Consider the following 20,327-nt stretch of genomic DNA (forward strand, 5'->3'; position numbering starts at 1 on the left):
CCCTAATACCAGTTAGATGGAATGTTTAGGAGGTTTGAGAACACATTGAGATATTTGGAAAAAATGTTAATGGAATACTAAAAGGTTTTGATTCATAAAAGGCTCATGGCTTTGTCAAAATTTCATCATATGTGCTGAAGATATGGGCACATACCCTAGGTAAACCTCTTTAGAATATTATTCAGGATGTCTTAGTAGAGAGGCAGAGTGCCAAGGGAATGGAAGATGATGAACATAGTTCTTATCTACAGGAAAGGAACTTGGGAATAGGCCCTGTACTCCAGACTGACCATACTGATGAGTGAGGTCTGTAAGGTTCTAAAAAGATATTTAGAAAGCATGTGAATGACTTCCTACCGAGGAGATATTACCTTAGTGAGAGATAGTACAGTTTTAGGGAAAAGAGCTCATATTTATCAAACCTCTTAAGAGTTCTATGAGAGAGTGAGCTCAGTTTAAGACAAAAGGTAAGGCTGGGTGGTTTGTTTGTACCAGGACTGTCAGAAAGTATTGACACTGCTGCATGGGAAGCTGATTTAAGAAACTGGATTACCAGGGAGGATAAGGGGGAAACCACTTGAATGATATAAGATTATCTCACTGGAATAGAATAGAGGAAGCATGTGTGTGTCCCCTTCTCCAATTGGGTTGGGGTGACTAGTGGAGTGCCTTAGGGTTCGGCTTTTTTTTTGTTTTGTTGGAGGATCCAGTTTGATAAAATTTTACATCAAGGCCTGGTCTTAAGATATAGAGGATAATGAAAGGGAAGAAGAAGAGACATGGGATAGCATTTACAAATTTTTGGGAAATGAAAAATCTGTCTTTTGAAATGTGCCAGGTCATAGTTATTGAGAAAGACATGAAAAGGTGAAGAGTTCTAAAGCTTCAGAATGTAGGGAAAGAAACAGTTATCAAAGCTGCCCACCCTTAAGTTGCCTGTGGCCACAGTAATTATATGATCTTGCTGAGTATCACATGGTCTAGCCTAGTGGTGGGGACACACAAGCAGCCAGCTCTTGGGAGCAAAAACCAAAGTAATACCTATAGAAAAGGGAAAGTGAACCAGTATTGTGGAGTAGGGCAAGAGTCAAGTTTTCAAGTTAGCCTGGGAGACTTAATAAGTCTGACCACTTTTCACTCAACTTGTCAAGAAGGATGCAGAGCTAAACTACTCCAGATGAGAGAGCTGTACTCCATACAAGGAAAAATCAATCCTTTGTATAAAAGGAGCAACTGTTCAGAAGAAAAGGAGTTTCGACATCTTGCTTTTTTAAAGGCAGACATAGCAGTTTCCTTAATGCGGGATTTATAAGAAACTGTGGATATTACAGTAGTAATTAGTTGAAATTATAGAACCGTCAAAGGAGAGATGAGAGTTGTGAGGAGTTTTCGAGAGAGAGATGGCTAGAAAGTGGATCTTGGAGTCATTAAACTTAACTAGATTTTTTCTACCCCATTGAGATATCCTGTCTAAGTCTGACTTTATTAAGGAAGTTTAGTCAAGACAAGATATAGATTGAGTGAGAGAAGAAGGAGGAAAATTGAAGGATGTGGATGAATGCAGTGTCATCAATGTATGAGTGCATTAGGTTATTTGTGGAATTGGTTATTTGTGGAAGAGAGAAAATCATTGATAAGAGGCCGAAAAAGTGTAGGAGACATGACAGAACCTTGAGGGACGCCACTGTTGATGGAGAAAAGGGGGAGGCTGATCCATCAACAAACACATAGATAGATCAGTCAGAAAGGAAGCTGGATATGAAGGAGCAAAGTGAAGGAGGGAAGCTATAAGAGGGGAGCTCAGAGTTGGGAACCCAATGTCAAATGCTTTGGGTATGTCAAGAGCAACTACATGGATTCCCCAAAATCTTTTGAGAATATCACCAGTGGATCTCTTTGCACAGAAGCCATACCGATGATCAGAGAGAAGACTGTGAGATTCAAGGTGTCTAAAGATAAGGGAGCTGAGGAGGGATTCAAAGACTCTGGAAATGGTAGATGTCAAAGCAATAAGATGATAGAGGGGTTAGAATGGTCCCCCTACTTAGGGATGGGATTTATCAATGCATACTTCCTAGAAGAAGGAAAAGTCTTGGTTTTTAAACTGAAACAGAACAGGTGAGCAAGCACAGGTGCAACTTCAGAGGCACACTCTTTCAGCACACAGGAATGGATGCCATCAAGACCATAAGCCTTGCTTGTATCCATAGAGAAAAGTGCTTTTTGGACAGTCAGAAAAGAGATTACAGGGAGGGGCATAAGATTAGTAAGAGAAGCATAAGGGGGCAACAGGGAGGGGCATAAGATTAGTAAGAGGAGCATAAGGGGGCAAAGGAATGTTAGAGTCATCTAATGTGGAGTTAGAGGAGTAACATGAACCAAAGAGAATTGCTTTGTCTATGGGAGAGACAGCTTTAGTATCATCAGAATGGAAAAGTGAAGGAGAGGTAGAGCGACAGAACTGAGATATGCCTAAGCTAAAGACCAGAATAACCTAAAAATGAATGATGAGAGGATTCTTTGAAGACTCTGACCATTTTACAGTTCTGGTGGGGATGAAGATCAGGGAGAAGTGGAGGTATGGTGTAAGGAAGAATGGAGAAAGTTGTGGCAAGCAAAAAGATGAAGCAGAAAAGAGATGTAGGGAGGAGTATGAAAGGAAGGTAACTGAAAGCATAGATGGAAGTGCAGTGAATGTAGGGACTCATTAATTTGTGAATGAGGTGTTTACAGTGTTTAGAGAAGTACTATTAAAAGTTTTAGAATTAGTAGTTGGATACAAGGTCGTGAGATAAAAGAATGAAAAGGCAATGCATGGGGGAAAAAAGAGATTAGAAATGCTGTGGAAGAGAAGAAAAAGGTATATGATAGATTACTTGAAGGGAATGTACCATTGGAAGTTCAGTACAGAAGGAGGGAAGAATGTAAATTTTAGAAGCTGATAGATAAAAGCAAGAAAGAGTAGATGAAGATTTAGGAAGAAAGTCAAGTGAAAAGTTTTGGGAAAATAAGAAATTATACAGGAAGGAGGTGAAAAAAGAAAACAGTGGATGAAAGAATGGAAATGTTAATGTGAGAAGTAAGGAAGGGGAGTTGCTGATTCAAAAGGAGGTATATTAAAGAACTGATGATTGTAGAAGAAGGGAAAGCAGCAGTTGTTACATGCATTGGTACAGAGGATGGAAGGAAAAGGAGACAAGTGCAGAGGCCTTTATCTAAAGGGGAACTACAAAGCACAATAATGAGTCTAAAGGTAGGAAAGGCACCTGGAGTTGATGAAATTACAGATGAAATGCTGAAGTATGGAGGGGAAAGTGTGATAGAGTGGATGCACCTGATATGGCATTTAGCATGGAAACAGAATATTGTACTTGAGGACTGGGTGAAAGCTATTGTTGTTCCTATGTTCAAAGGAAGAGGTGCTGTGGATGTATGTAGCAATTATGAGGGAATAATTCTGTTAAGTATGGATTTGTATATGGCATTTATGGATCTGGAGAAGGCATATGATGAGGTTGATAGAGATGCTATGTGGAAGATCTTAAGAATATATAGTGTGTGAGGTAAGCTGCTAGAAGCAGTGAGAAGTTTATATCAAGGGTGTAAGGTGTGTGTATGAATTGGAAGAGAGGAGAATGAATGTTTCCAAGTGAAGGTCGGTCTGCAGCAGGGGAGTGTGATGTCACCATTGTTGTTTTCAATTTGTTTATGGGTGGGGCAATAAAGGAAATAAATGCAAGGCTTTTTGGGAGAGGGGTGAGTATGCAGTCATTTAGGGATGAGAGGCCCTGGGAAGTGAGTCATTTGTTGTTTGCCACTGATATAACACTGGTGGCTGATTCTAAAGAGAAACTGCAGAAGTTGGTGACTGAGTTTGGAAGAGTGTGTGAAAGGAGAAAGTTTAGAGTAAATGTGAATAACAGCATAAGTTATTAGGTTCAGCAGGGTTAAGGGAAAAGATAGTTGGATGTATGTCTGAATAGTGAAAAATTAAAGGAAATGAAGTGTTTTAGATATATGGGAATGGAGATAGCAACAAATGGAACCATGGAATATGGTGGGGGAGGAAGTGAAGGTTCTGAGAGCACTGAAGAATGCTAGGAAAGAGAAAATGTTATTCAGGAGGACTAAAAATAGGTATGTTCAAAGGAATGATAATCCCAACAATGTTATGTGATTTGAGGCATGTGCAAAAGAAAGGGTTGTGCATAGGTGGATGGATGTATTAGAAGTGAAATATGAAATGCTTAAGGACAATATGTGGTATTTTAACTTTCTAAAAGGGGAAACAGAAGAAGGAGTCATGCGGGGAGTGCTCATCCTCCTCAAAGGCTCAGATTGGGGTGTCTAAATGTGTGTGGATGTAACCAAGATGAGAAAAAAGGGGAGATAGGTAGTATGTTGGAGGAAAGGAACCTGGATGTTTGGCTCTGAGTGAAACGAAGCTCAGGTGTAAAGGGGAAGAGTGGTTTGGGAATGTCTTGGGAGTAAAGTCAGAGGTTAGTGAGAGGGCAAGAGCAAGGGAAGGAGTAGCACTACTCCTGAAACAGGAGTGATGGGAGTATATGATAGAGTGTAAGAAAGTAAACTCTAGATTGATATGGGTAAAACTGAAAGTGGATGGAGAGAGATGGGTGATTATTGGTGCATATGCACCTGGGCATGAGAAGAAAGATCGTGAGAGGCAAGTGTTTTGGGAGCAGCTGAGTGAGTGTGTTAGTAATTTTGATGCACGAGACCGGGTTACAGTGATGGATGATTTGAATGCAAAGGCTAGTAATGTGGCAGTTGAGGGAATAATTGGTGTACATGGGGTGTTCAGTGTTGTAAATGGAAATGTAGAAGAGCTTGTAGAGTTATTTGCTGAAAAAGGATTGGTGATTGGGAATACCTGGTTTAAAAAGAGAGATATACATACCTTGGCCCAACAGTGATGCTACTACGTTTGTGAATCAAGAACCATTGCAACACAAACCTCGCCAGGTGGTAGAGTGTCCCGCAGTGTATCGAGACAGACTTCCCCAGAACTTTTTTAAAGGGGAAGTAAATGTTTATAGTTGTGTTACTGGAGTGATAGTTTTCATACATGGTGCTTTGACAAGAAAATAGTGAAATTGGAAAAAATGTAGCTTAGACATTGAAGCTTATTGATACAGTGGTCAAATTGATGAGAACTACTATTGACGTTTGTGTAAATAAATTATACATTTCCTTTTTCCATAGCCAGAGGTTGAACCATTATGTGACATCCATTTTTTCATTTCAGTTCAAGCTAGAAGTTTCAGTTTTCTAAATTGTTTCTTACATTTTTCATATGTATATATATGTATGTGTGTGTGTGTGTATATGTGCATATGTATGTGTGTGTGTATGTGTATATATATATATATATATATATATATATATATATATATATATATATATATATATATATATATATATTATCCCTTGGGATAGGGGTGAAAGAATACTTCCCACGCATTCCTCGCGTGTCGTAGAAAGCGACTAGAGGGGACGGGAGCTGGGGGCCAGAAATCCTCCCCTCCTTGTATTTTTTAACTTTCTAAAATGGGAAACAGAAGAAGGAGTCACGTGGGGAGTGCTCATCCTCCTCGAAGGCTCAGATTGGGGTGCCTAAATGTGTGTGGATGTATCCAAGATGTGAAAAAAGGAGAGATAGGTAGTATGTTTGAGGAAAGGAACCTGGATGTTTTGGCTCTGAGTGAAACGAAGCTCAAGGGTGAAGGGGAAGAGTGGTTTGGGAATGTCTTGGGAGTAAAGTCAGGGGTTAGTGAGAAGACAAGAGCAAGGGAAGGAGTAGCAATACTCCTGAACCAGGAGTTGTGGGAGTATGTGATAGAATGTACGAAAGTAAATTCTCGATTAATATGGGTAAAACTGAAAGTTGATGGAGAGAGATGGATGATTATTGGTGCATATGCACCTGGGCATGAGAAGAAAGATCATGAGAGGCAAGTGTTTTGGGAGCAGCTGAATGAGTGTGTTAGTGGTTTGGATGCACGAGACCGGGTTATAGTGATGGGTGATTTGAATGCAAAGGTGAGTAATGTGGCAGTTGAGGGAATAATTGGTATACATTGGGTGTTCAGTGTTGTAAATGGAAATGGTGAAGAGCTTGTAGATTTATGTGCTGAAAAAGGACTGATGATTGGGAATACCTGGTTTAAAAAGCGAGATATACATAAGTATACTTATGTAAGTAGGAGAGATGGCCAGAGAGTGTTATTGGATTACGTGTTAATTGACAGGTGCGCGAAAGAGAGACTTTTGGATGTTAATGTGCTGAGAGGTGCAAGTGGAGGGATGTCTGATCATTATCTTGTGGAGGCTAAGATGAAGATTTGTATGGGTTTTCAGAAAAGAAGAGTGAATGTTGGGTGAAGAGGGTGGTGAGAGTAAGTGAGCTTGGAAAGGAGACTTGTGTGAGGAAGTACCAGGAGAAACTGAGTACAGAATGGAAAAAGGTGAGAACAATGGAAGTAAGGGGAGTGGGGGAGGAATGGGATGTATTTAGGGGATCAGTGATGGATTGCGCAAAAGATGCTTGTGGCATGAGAAGAGTGGGAGGTGGGTTGATTAGAAAGGGTAGTGAGTGGTGGGATGAAGAAGTAAGAGTATTAGTGAAAGAGAAGAGAGAGGCATTTGGACGATTTTTGCAGGGAAAAAATGAAATTGAGTGGGAGATGTATAAAAGAAAGAGACAGGAGGTCAAGAGAAAGGTGCAAGAGGTGAAAAAAAGGGCAAATGAGAGTTGGGGTGAGAGAGTATCATTAAATTTTAGGGAGAATAAAAAGATGTTCTGGAAGGAGGTAAATAAAGTGCGTAAGACAAGGGAGCAAATGGGAAGTTCAGTGAAGGGTGCAAATGGGGAGGTGATAACAAGTAGTGGTGATGTGAGAAGGAGATGGAGGGAGTATTTTGAAGGTTTGTTGAATGTGTTTGATGATAGAGTGGCAGATATAGGGTGTTTTGGTCGAGGTGGTGTGCAAAGTGAGAGGGTTAGGGAAAATGATTTGGTAAACAGAGAAGAGGTAGTAAAAGCTTTGCGGAAGATGAAAGCCGGCAAGGCAGCAGGTTTGGATTGTATTGCAGTGGAATCAATTAAAAAAGGGGGTGACTGTATTGTTGACTGGTTGGTAAGGTTATTTAATGTATGTATGACTCATGGTGAGGTGCCTGAGGATTGGCGGAATGCGTGCATAGTGCCATTGTACAAAGGCAAAGGGGATAAGAGTGAGTGCTCAAATTACAGAGGTATAAGTTTGTTGAGTATTCCTGGTAAATTATATGGGAGGATATTGATTGAGAGGGTGAAGGCATGTACAGAGCATCAGATTGGGGAAGAGCAGTGTGGTTTCAGAAGTGGTAGAGGATGTGTGGATCAGGTGTTTGCTTTGAAGAATGTATGTGAGAAATACTTAGAAAAGCAAATGGATTTGTATGTAGCATTTATGGATCTGGAGAAGGCATATGATAGAGTTGATAGAGATGCTCTGTGGAAGGTATTAAGAATATATGGTGTGGGTGGCAAGTTGTTAGAAGCAGTGAAAAGTTTTTATCGAGGATGTAAGGCATGTGTACGTGTAGGAAGAGAGGAAAGTGATTGGTTCTCAGTGAATGTAGGTTTGCGGCAGGGGTGTGTGATGTCTCCATGGTTGTTTAATTTGTTTATGGATGGGGTTGTTAGGGAGGTGAATGCAAGAGTTTTGGAAAGAGGGGCAAGTATGAAGTCTGTTGGGGATGAGAGAGCTTGGGAAGTGAGTCAGTTGTTGTTCGCTGATGATACAGTGCTGGTGGCTGATTCATGTGAGAAACTGCAGAAGCTGGTGACTGAGTTTGGTAAAGTGTGTGAAAGAAGAAAGTTAAGAGTAAATGTGAATAAGAGCAAGGTTATTAGGTACAGTAGGGTTGAGGGTCAATTCAATTGGGAGGTGAGTTTGAATGGAGAAAAACTGGAGGAAGTGAAGTGTTTTAGATATCTGGGAGTGGATCTGGCAGCGGATGGAACCATGGAAGCGGAAGTGGATCATAGGGTGGGGGAGGGGGCGAAAATTCTGGGAGCCTTGAAGAATGTGTGGAAGTCGAGAACATTATCTCTGAAAGCAAAAATGGGTATGTTTGAAGGAATAGTGGTTCCAACAATGTTGTATGGTTGCGAGGCGTGGGCTATGGATAGAGTTGTGCGCAGGAGGATTGATGTGCTGGAAATGAGATGTTTGAGGACAATGTGTGGTGTGAGGTGGTTTGATCGAGTAAGTAACGTAAGGGTAAGAGAGATGTGTGGAAATAAAAAGAGCGTGGTTGAGAGAGCAGAAGAGGGTGTTTTGAAATGGTTTGGTCACACGGAGAGAATGACTGAGGAAAGATTGACCAAGAGGATATATGTGTCGGAGGTGGAGGGAACGAGGAGAAGAGGGAGACCAAATTGGAGGTGGAAAGATGGAGTGAAAAAGATTTTGAGTGATCGGGGCCTGAACATGCAGGAGGGTGAAAGGAGGGCAAAGAATAGAGTGAATTCGAGCGATGTGGTATACCGGGGTTGACGTGCTGTCAGTGGATTGAATCAAGGCATGTGTATGGGGGTGGGTTGGGCCATTTCTTTCGTCTGTTCCCTTGCGCTACCTCGCAAACGCGGGAAACAGCGACAAAGCAAAAAAAAAAAAAAAAAAAAAAATAGATTAATATGGGTAAAACTGAAAGTTGATGGAGAGAGATGGGTGATTATTGGTGCATATGCACCTGGACATGAGAAGAAAAATCATCTCCAAGACAGTTTCATCCCATCTTTTTATCGGAAAGTCCTCACAACTCTTGTCTGTCCTTTAATGGTTCTGTAATTGATGCAATGAGCATCCTTGGTATTACTGTAACAATCACTCTTTCTTGGAAACCCCACATTACGGAAACAGCTAAGTCTACCCAAAGAAAATTAGGAGGCCTATTTAGATTTCGAAATCTCTCTTCTTATGAATAGTTACTCTGTTTACACAAAGGATTGATTTGTCTTTGGGGTATTTTTCTCACACATGGGGTGCTTCTAGCTCTGCATCCTTACTTGATAGAGTTGAGTCAAAAGTGGTCTAACTTATAAAATGTGCCAGGCTAACTTCCAAGCTTGACCCTTTTGCTCTATGCTGCAGTGTTGGCTCACTTTCCCTCATCTATCGGTATTATTCTGGTCTTTGCTTCCGAGAGCTGGCTGCTTGTGTTCCCCACTACTAGGTAGGCCACACAATACTCAGCAGGCTGCTGTGTCACATGATATTGAGAAGCATTTGGCAACTCAAGGGTGGCCATTTTGGTAACTTTTTCTTTCCTGCACCTTGTGGCTGTGGAACTCTCTGCTTGTTGATGTCTTTCCCAATAACTATGACCTGGCACATTTTAAAAGACAGGTTTTTCACTTACTCCAAAATTCTTAAATGTTTTCTCCTGTCTTTTCTTTTTCACTTTTGTAATCCTATGTGGACTTTTGTTTGTGACTGGAGCCTCCAGTGTTAAAACCTCCCAGTTCTGTAATATGTATTAAAGAAGAAGTTGGTTGGAACATTATTTTGACTCATTAAGTTGAAGTTTTTGGTTGGAGCATTAAGTAAGGGCCTCTGGAAACTGTGCTAGAATTGCCTTCTGTCAGTGGCCTATTAAGGGCAAGGCACTAAAGGCAGGAAAGTGGCATGAGAGTTTCATCATTTATGAAGACTTTTCCCATGACCACCTCGTTGAGGGAGTTCCCAGTGGGTGCAAGTATGAGAGATACAGATAGATAGATAGATAGATAGATAGATAGATAGATAGATTTTCACCTGAATGGCTGCCTAAATCCAATAAACCATTATTTAGTTATTTATTGAAACTCTTTAAAGAAATGATCCACAGTAGAATTCTATCTGTATCTCTGATGAGTGTATCTCAGTGAGTGTAGGTTTGCGGCAGGGGTGTGTGATGTCTCCATGGTTGTTTAATTTGTGTATGGATGGGGTTGTTAGGGAGGTGAATGCAAGAGTTTCGGAAAGAGGGGCAAGTATGCAGCCTGTTGGTGATGAGAGAGCTTGGGAAGTGAGTCAGTTGTTGTTCGTTGATGATACAGCGCTGGTGGCTGATTCATGTGAGAAACTGCAGAAGCTGGTGACTGAGTTTGGTAAAGTGTGTGAAAGAAGAAAGTTAAGAGTAAGTGTGAATAAGAGCAAGGTTATTAGGTACAGCAGCGTTGAGGGTCAAGTCAATTGGGAGGTAAGTTTGAATGGAGAAAAAGTGGAGGAAGTAAAGTGTTTTAGATATCTGGGAGTGGATTTGGCAGCAGATGGAACCATGGAAGTGGAAGTGAATCATAGGGTGGGGGAGGGGGCGAAAATCCTGGGAGCTTTGAAGAATGTTTGGAAGTCGAGAACATTATCTCAGAGAGCAAGAATGGGTATGTTTGAAGGAATAGTGGTTCCAACAATGTTGTATGGTTGCGAGGTGTGGGCTATGGATAGAGTTGTGCGCAGGAGGGTGGATGTGCTGGAAATGAGATGTTTGAGGACAATATGTGGTGTGAGGTGGTTTGATCGAGTAAGTAATGTAAGGGTAAGAGAGATGTGTGGAAATAAAAAGAGTGTGGTTGAGAGAGCAGAAGAGGGTGTTTTGAAATGGTTTGGGTACATGGAGAGAATGAGTGAGGAAAGATTGACCAAGAGAATATATGTGTCGGAGGTGGAGGGAACGAGGAGAAGAGGGAGACCAAATTGGAGGTGGAAAGATGGAGTGAAAAAGATTTTGAGTGATTGGGGCCTGAACATGCAGGAGGGTGAAAGGCGGGCAAGGAAAAGAGTGAATTAGATCGATGTGGTATACCGGGGTCGACATGCTGTCAGTGGATTGAATTAGGGCATGTGAAGCGTCTGGGGTAAACCATGAAAAGTTCTGTGGGGCCTGGATGTGGAAAGGGAGCTGTGGTTTTGGGCATTATTACATGACAGCTAGAGACTGAGTGTGAACGAATGGGGCCTTTGTTGTCTTTTCCTAGCGCTACCTCGCACACATGAGGGGGGAGGGGGATGTTATTCCATGTGTGGCGAGGTGGCGATGGGAATAAATAAAGGCAGACAGTATGAATTATGTACATGTGTATATATGTATATGTCTGTGTGTGTATATATATGTGTACATTGAAATGTATAGGTATGTATATTTGCGTGTGTGGACGTGTATGTATGTACATGTGTATGGGGGTGGGTTGGGCCATTTCTTTTGTCTGTTTCCTTGCGCTACCTCGCAAACGCGGGAGACAGCGACAAAGCAAAATAAATAAAATAAATGAATAAATCTCTGATGCCCATTCTCTGCAGGAATTCACATCAAGGGGTGTCCACAGCACAAGAGTCTCCAATTATCCCTGTCCTTACATGCCTCCCTTGCATACATCATTCCACACATTCTTCCTCTGTTTCTCTCCCACGAATTTTCCTCCACCCTGTTTTCCCATGTCATAGGTGGTCTTCCTCTCACACCAACCCCTTTAATTGTACTGTCATAAAGTCTCCTTGTAAACTTCCAGCTTACATTTTTTCCACATGCCCAAACCACCTCAAAGTCTTATGTTTTACTCATTCTACCACTCCACAATTCATTCCCTTCACATTCCTTGCCATAGCACATCTCTCATACACTCTTTCATTTCTTTCCTCATTCCATCTAGTCACACTGCATGCTCTTCTCAAATAGCTTATTTCCACATCTTGGATTCTTGACTTCTGTGCCTCATTCCACATCCATGTTTTGGCTGCATAGATCAGGGTTGGGAGAACTATGCTCTCTTAATCCTTCTTCACTTCCATACTTACATCTCTACCCTTCATTCTTTTGTTAAGGGACCCAATGACTCTTCTACCCTGTGCTGCTCTCTCCCTTATCTCCTTCCAATTCCCTCACTTCTTTCAGCCTTTTTCCCCCATATTCACTGCACAATTTAGTACGCTTTCTCTTTTCACTCTATATGGTTTCACAAAATTATACTTTCACTCCATTTCCTTTCAGACTCCATTACTTTTACTTGCATTTACCTTCAAATTCCTTTGCTTACACACATTATGAAATATGCTTACAACCTTCTGCAGCTCCTCTTCACTCTTTGCAAGCAACACAGTATCATACACAAACAGGCTTGCCACTTGCCACCACATGTCACTGCCACACTCCATCCATATGTATATATATTAAAAAGCCAAGGGAAAATCATACAGCCCCGCCTTGCATCTACATGTATCCCAAAACTTTTGCTCAGCTCACCATCCACTCTTACACTTGCATTTGCTCCTCTGTAGAAGGCTTTTATACAATCCAACAGTTTCCCCCTAACACATACATTTGCTCCTCTATAGAAGGCTTTCATACAATCCAACAGTTTCTCCCTAACACATACATTTGCTCCTCTTTAGAAGGCTTTAACACCATCCAACAGTGCACTCTTCCTGCGACATTAGGTGTATTTCCCCTAATACAGTTAAGGCTCAAGACACTGTGTGGACTAATATACTTTCAGACATATCAGTCTTTGCCATTAAAGACATTAACTTTCCCTCCGTCTTGCTCCTTACTGCATGTAGGACCTTAAAACCATCTTCCACCCAGTCATTCACTTTAACTCTCTGTAGTTCCATTTCTGCTTTGTCCACTCCTGGGCACTTAAAGCAACCCATTTCTTTCATATCCACCCCATTGAAACTTGCACTCAAATAATCATATCTCATCTCCCTCTGCACCTTGTTATCATATTTTTTCACGTTTTCTCATCTTTCTTATTTCATACAGTATTCAAAACTGTCATTATCTCGCAGACTTTCTAGAGTCTACCACCAGAGCTGTGTCATCTGGAAACTACAACTTATTCACCTCCCAATGCTCCTCCCTACCACAACATACTAAAGAGCCACTTCTTTGCTAAAAATCACCCATATTTACCTCCCTCATCACCTGTCCATCAATAGCCTAAGATCAGACATCTTTGATGCAGACTCTTCTTCACTTGTGTTCTTAATCACACCTTAAAATTCATATCTAAAACCAGATTTATTTTTCTTGCAGAAGTAGGACGAGGGTTAGTGGTGTCGAAAGACATCACTCCACAGTTGGTGTGTGTTCTAAGAATAAATGAGTCACCTGAAGTTACAGAAACATGCCTAGAACTTGTTACCAACTTGGCTGAGACAGGTAGCAACATAATTCTTTGTATAGCATGTATCATGTGCTTGCTAAATTTTAAAGGCAAAATTTCTTGTGTTTGAAAAGCTTTGAGTCATGATCATTGCAAAGGGGTCATATTCTTGAAGTGTATTGGTTTGATGTTACTTTCCTTTTTCTCTTACGTATATTATTGACTGGACATAAGGTATTGATGTTTGCCCATTGTTTATGAATTTTCCAGAATGTGTAAAGACTCAGGTTGCTCAAGGGGGTGTGTGTGAAGCAGTGATGGAAGTGGTAAGGCGTCACCGAGACAACCCCAGTTGTGACCTTTCACCACCCATAATCAAGACTGCCACTGATCTCATAGTCCTTATTCTAGTGGGAGGTAAGTGGAGTTCACTCTCTGTATTTCAGCACTCCTGAAATGTGGAGGAAGCTTAGATCATTATTCATCCAAAACTGCAATAAAATTGGTTATTCCTGATGATATGTCAACAAAAAATACGCAAGAATGTGTGAATAAGAAAGCAACGCTTGCCAGAATTAGGGTGATGTTAATCATTTGCTGTGACTTTGGTGTAATAAGAAAATTAGTGTAGGAATTCAATATAAGAAAACTGGGGTTTTCCATTTTTCTTGAGACTGTGTATATGCTCACTAATATGAAAGTAATTCGTATGATTGGAAAAGTTTTTAGCTGTTTATTCATTAAGTCATGCTGATTAACAGGGAAAAGATTATTAAACATTATCACAGGACTGGCCCTTCTTGCCCAAAATACAACTTTCAAATTGAGGACATGGAACGCTAACTCTTCTGTTGTCTGGCACTCACCTCACAGAGGCATACACAAAACTTCATTATGCTTCATGACCTGCTGTCCTGCTTCATGAGTTCCACCCTACCAGATACATAGCCAACTGAAACCACCCTCACCAGACATATACAAGATACGCTTTCTCATCAGTGCTGTAGACACCACCCTTTCCTTAAAACATTACAAATGCTGATACCTATGGTGCAACAATCGCAATGAAGACACTAAATACTTTCAACTCACTTGCCCTGCACTCCTGCACATAGACACATACACAGTATCTCCACACTTTGTGACTTGTGATTCTACCTTGTGAACATGACTGGCTTCCTGAGTGCTGTAGGAGCTGTGTCAAGGATAGAAGGAGGGTAAGGTAAGTGCTGCAGGAGGCCCTCGGAAGGGGATTCCAGGAGAGGAAAGTAAACACTGAACTACTGAGTATCTTCTGTTGGTTCATATTTTCATGAATGTTGTAGTACATGTTATTCATAAGGTACCTCATCAAGAAGAAATCATGGGCATTTAGACTGGGTGAATATGGTAACCATGAAATGCCATCTTATTGATAAATTGGCTTGTTAGGAGAATGTTGTCCATTTTCTTTTAGGATTATGTCAAGATAGCTTACCTGAAAATGTGATCTCACTGAAAGGCAGCATAACTCAGGGAATTTATAAGATCTTGGTGGCCCCATTTCAAGCTCCAGTGAGCAGGTGCAAGAGTAATGTAAATTTTTATGTAAGTTAAAAGAGAAGACATCAGGAAGAAAAAAATTCTTCCAAGTGAATTTGCATGAATTGGTGAATAATTAAACATTTTTACATTTGTGTTGACTGGGACTCATCCAAATAAGCATTTACATGGTTATAGGATGAATGGAACAACCTGTATATGAATGAAAAGAATGATTAGTAACTTAGGGTAAAAAGAATGATTAGTAACCTAGGGAAAATGCAGCGGTGATTTTAACAAAACAAGTATTGATTATAGAGTATTTCTGTTTCTTTTGAAAGTGTTTAGAAGGCATCAGAAAATGTAGAAAGTCATAGTTGTGGTGTAAGTTTGAACAGAGAAAGATTGGAAGAAGTGAAGTGATTTAAATACCTAAAAGTAGATGTAGCAGCGAATGGAACCATGGGAGCAAAGGTGAGTCATTGGGTGGTTGAGGGGGTGAATGTTTTGGGAGAATTAAGGAATGTGTGGAAAGATAGGTTGTTATCTTTGTGAAAATGGGTATGTTTGAAGGCACAGTAGTCACAACGTTGCTATGTGGGTGTGAAGCATGGACAATAGATGATGATAAATGGAAGAGGGTGGATGTGTTGGATATGATATGTTTTAGTATGATATGTGGTTTGAGGAGGGTTAATCAAGTAAGTAATGATGGGGTTTGAGAGAGAAATGATAATAAGAAGAGTGTGGTTGAGAGAGCTGAAGAGGATGTGCTGAAATGGCTTGGACATGGAAAGAGAATAAGTGACGAGTTTGATAAAGAGAAAGAGGATAGATTTGTCAGAAGTGGAGAGGACTAGAAGAAGGGGAGACCAAATTGGAGATGGCAAGATTGAGTGAAAAGATTTTCATTGCTCAGAGCCTGAACATGCTGGAAGATAAAAGTCATTTATAGGATAGGGTGAATTTGAGTGATGTGGTACACAAGGGTTGACATGAAGTGACATGAAAGCAAAACTAGGGAAAGGGGGTGTAGAGATGGAATGTGGTGGTGAAGTATGGTGGGTAGTTACAAACCTGTTTGCAGATGCTACTGTTTTATTTGCTGAGAGTGATACAGAAGGTATTTAGTGTGTTTTATGATATAAGTGTAGGGCCTGTAGGCAATTCAAGGTATGTGTGAGTAAAAGTAAAGTAATGGTGTTTGAAAGGAAACAGAGTGAAAGTATAGACTTCGCAAAACCCTCTAGAGTGAAAGAAGAAAGTGCACTAAACTGTGTTATAGGTATGGGGGGAGAAAGACTGGAAGAGGTGACAGAATTTAAGTAATTAGGAGCTATCTTGGGTAAGTTTTGGTGATATAGAAAGAGACATAATGGAGAGAGCTGTACTTAGTAGAATAATGAAGGGTAAAGATGTGATTATGGAAGGGGAGGAAGGATTAAAGGACAGCACAGTTCTCCCTACCCTGGCTATGCAGCCAAAACATAGACTTGGAATTAGGCACAGAGGTCAAGAATCCAAGATCTGGAAGTGAACTATTTGAGAGGAGCATTTGTTATGACTAGATGGAATGAAGAAAGAAATGAGGGGGTATATGAGAGATGTGCTCTATGCTTGGAATGCAAAGGGAATGAATTGTGGAGTGGTATTGTGGGTGAAATGTAATACTTTGAGATGGTTTTGACATTTGGAAAGAATGTAAGGCAGGTAGTCCGCAAGGAATATGTATGATAGTACAATTAAAGGGGTTGAGGTGAGAGGAAGACCACCTGTGAGTTTGGGAAATAGAGTGAAAGAGTTATGGAAGGAGAGAAATGGTGGAAGAATGTATGGAATAGTGTATGTGAGGGAGGCATATAAGGACAGAGAGAAGTGGAGACTTTTGCCATGGCCACCTTCTTTAAGTGAGTTCCTGGAGGGAATGGCATCAGAGATATAGATAGATAGGTGTACTGTCAGTGGACTGAAACAGGGCATATGAAGCAGATAGGGGAAACTACAGAAAGGTCGTTGAGGCCTGGTCATGAATAGTAGGGCTGTAGTTTCAATGCATGACGTGTGACATTTAGAGAATGGTTGTGAACAGATGAGGCATTTTTATGTTCACCTATTTATACTGTATGGGGAGGGAATTTTATGCTAGTGGGTCCCCATTTCTAGAGCAGTCTCTACTGTCATACAACCTCTTGAATTTATGTATGCTGTATGCTTTAACCTTGTCCTTAGTTAGTCTGTTCCATTTATCCACCAATCTTATGCTATAAAAGTATTTCTTTACAGCCTTATTCACAAGTTTCTTACTTAATTTCATGTTATGTTCTCTGGTTGTGTTATCCTCTCATTTCTAAAAGAACTGTCCTTTGTCCATGTTATTGATCTCTTTTAAAAACTTGAAGGTTGTAATCAGGTCACCCATCAGTCTTTTCTCTTCCAAGATGAGTAAATTTAAAGCCTCCAGCCTTTCCCCATATCTTAGCTGTCTTAATTGTGGTATCATCTTTAATGCCCTTCTTTGGACCTTGTGAGTTTTTTGTACTTCTTTAGGTATGGTAACCAAACCTGAGAGGCATATTCTAATTTTGGTCTTATGAAAAATGTGAATAGCTTGCTGAATATTTCTTTATGCCTAAACTTGAAAGCTGTTTGAATATTTGCCAGCAGACAATTTGTCTCAACTTTTTTCCTAATATGGGACTCTGGTGACAGGTTAGGGACGATGTTTACTCCCTAGTTCCTCTTGCAAACAGAATTCTGAGGCTTATTTCCTGCCAGGTAAATGTCTTATTGAGTCCGACATTCACTTTGTCCCATCCTCATTACCTTACATTTGCTCTCAGGTTGAATTTCATCAACCACAGTTCAGACCAAAGATGGAGTCTGTTTAGGTCCCCTTGTAAGCTGATGCAATCAGCCTCGCCTTTCGCTACCTTCATGACCTTTGCATCATCTGCAACTAAATTCAGGTAGGATTCCATACTTTAAGGCAAGTCATTGATATAGATAATGATCCCAGAACCAAACCTTGTGGCACTCCGCTCGTCACCACAATCCAATTGGAAAAGGTCTCTCTCTCTCTCTCTCTCTCTCTCTCTCTCTCTCTCTCTCTCTCTCTCTCTCTCTCTCTCTCTCTCTCTCTCTCTCTCTCTCTCTCTCTCTCTCTCTCTCTCTCTCTCTCTCTCTCTCTCTCTCTCTCTCTCTCTCTCTCTCTCTCTCTCTCTCTCTCTCTCTCTCTCTCTCTCTCTCTCTCTCTCTCTCTCTCTCTCTCTCTCTCTCTCTCTCTCTCTCTCTCTCTCTCTCTCTCTCTCTCTCTCTCTCTCTCTCTCTCTCTCTCTCTCTCTCTCTCTCTCTCTCTCTCTCTCTCTCTCTCTCTCTCTCTCTCTCTCTCTCTCTCCTCTCTCTCTCTCTCTCTCTCTCTCTCTCTCTCTCTCTCTCTCTCTCTCTCTCTCTCTCTCTCTCTCTCTCTCTCTCTCTCTCTCTCTCTCTCTCTCTCTCTCTCTCTCTCTCTCTCTCTCTCTCTCTCTCTCTCTCTCTCTCTCTCTCTCTCTCTCTCTCTCTCTCTCTCTCTCTCTCTCTCTCTCTCTCTCTCTCTCTCTCTCTCTCTCTCTCTCTCTCTCTCTCTCTCTCTCTCTCTCTCTCTCTCTCTCTCTCTCTCTCTCTCTCTCTCTCTCTCTCTCTCTCTCTCTCTCTCTCTCTCTCTCTCTCTCTCTCTCTCTCTCTCTCTCTCTCTCTCTCTCTCTCTCTCTCTCTCTCTCTCTCTCTCTCTCTCTCTCTCTCTCTCTCTCTCTCTCTCTCTCTCTCTCTCTCTCTCTCTCTCTCTCTCTCAACACACACATAGCAGTTCCCCCCTATTCCTGCTTAGTGATCCAGCTTCTTAATCAATCTCCTGTATGGTACAATGTCATTGCTTTGTAGCAAACTTGATAGAGACACTCCACTCAGCCTTCTCTTTTGTCCAGGACTGAGCTCACTATCTTGTAAAACTTTACATGGGGAACTTCTCATCCCTTGCTTTTCCTGATACTACTAAAGAAATTCTTCCTTCACAGAAAGTCAGCCCTTTGCTTTTTAATATTCATTTACTGAACTGTACACACCACATTTATCAGAGACCAATATGTAGTTCAACCCCTATTACTGGTCTCCTTTCTTATATAAGGTATGATGTTTGCCCTTTTTCCATTTCCATGGCGCTATGCCTCTTTCCACCAACATCTTGAACAGTAATTTGAGTGGTCTGTCAGGAGTATCTGCATACCTATTTAGCTCATGAGATGAAATTTCATTAGGACCATGACCTTTGCATAGGTAAAGTTCTTTTGGTATTCTGTTGTATTTTTTATATACTTATTGACTCTATTTATCATACTTTATTGCTGTCTCCCGCATTAGCGAGGTAGTGCAAGAAAACAGACGAAAGAATGGCCAAACCCACCCACATACACATGCATATACATACACGCCCTTACATGCACATATACATACCTATACATTTCAACATATACATACATATACATACACAGACATATACACATGTACACATTCATACTTGCTGCCTTCATTTATTCGCGTCGCTAACCCGCCACACATGAAATGGCACCCCCCTCCCCTGGGCGTGCAAGGTAGCGCTAGGAAAAGACAACAGAAGCCACATTCGTTCACACTCTTCACACTCAGTCTCTAGTTGTCATGTGTAATGCACCGAAACAACAGCTCCCTTTCCACATCTAGGCCCCATGGTTAACCCCTGATGCTTCACATGCCCTGGTTCAATCCATTGACAGCGCATTGACCCTGGTATACCACATTGTTCCAATTCATTCTATTCCTTGCATGCCTTTCACCCTCCTGTATGTTCAGGCCCTGATTGCTCAAAATCTTTTTCACTCCATCCTTCCACCTCCAATTTGGTCTCCCACTTCTCCTCGTTCCCTCCACCTCTGACACAGATATCTTTTTTGTCAATCTCTCTTCACTTATTCTCTCCATGTGACCAAACCATTTCAATACACCCTATTCTGCTCTCTCAACCACACTCTTTTTATTACCCCACATCTCTCTTGCCCTTTCATGACTTACTTGATCAAACCACCTCACACCTCATATTGTCTTCAAACATCTCATTTCCAACACATCCACCCTCCTCTGCACAACCTTATCTATAGCCTATGCCTTGTAACCATGTAACATTGTTGGAACCACTATTCCATCAAACACACCCATTTTTGCTCTCCGAGATAACGTTCTGGCCTTTCACATATTCTTCAGTGCTCCAAGAACCTTCACCCCCCAATAGAATATATCTTCTCAAACTCATCATCAATATACTCTGGACTGCGAATACGTGATGTTCTTAGGAACATAGATTGAAATGATGATAATTTAGCTCTGTCATGTTGAGATGAGTAATAATGGATATATGAGCATACATTGTTAGGTTTTCTGTATATGTTAAACTTAAAGTTGTTTCCTTGCCTATGGATCATGCAATCTAAAAATGGTAGCATACCATTATTTTCATTTTGTACAGTAGATTTGATGGAAGGTAATGAATTGTTAAGTAAGGGGAGAAATGTTTGTAGATTTTCATTTGTTGGCCAAACACAAAGAACATCATCTACATACCTAAACCAAATTGCATTAGAAGGTAAGA

At 41.0% G+C, this 20,327-nt stretch overlaps 1 protein-coding gene across 2 annotated transcripts in view; it reads left to right on the forward strand.

The window, feature by feature from the left end:
• vimar (visceral mesodermal armadillo-repeats) overlaps positions 1-20,327 on the forward strand; it is a 320,050-nt gene that overhangs the window by 171,940 nt on the left and 127,783 nt on the right. For both annotated transcript variants that reach the window (XM_071660119.1, XM_071660118.1), the window contains exons 7-8: positions 13,084-13,209; positions 13,424-13,570. In XM_071660119.1, the coding sequence (XP_071516220.1) occupies positions 13,084-13,209; positions 13,424-13,570 (273 nt within the window). The remainder of the gene's footprint in view (positions 1-13,083; positions 13,210-13,423; positions 13,571-20,327) is intronic.

Source organism: Panulirus ornatus, chromosome 69 (genome assembly GCF_036320965.1).
Source record: "Panulirus ornatus isolate Po-2019 chromosome 69, ASM3632096v1, whole genome shotgun sequence".
In the NCBI taxonomy this organism is placed as follows: domain Eukaryota; kingdom Metazoa; phylum Arthropoda; class Malacostraca; order Decapoda; family Palinuridae; genus Panulirus; species Panulirus ornatus.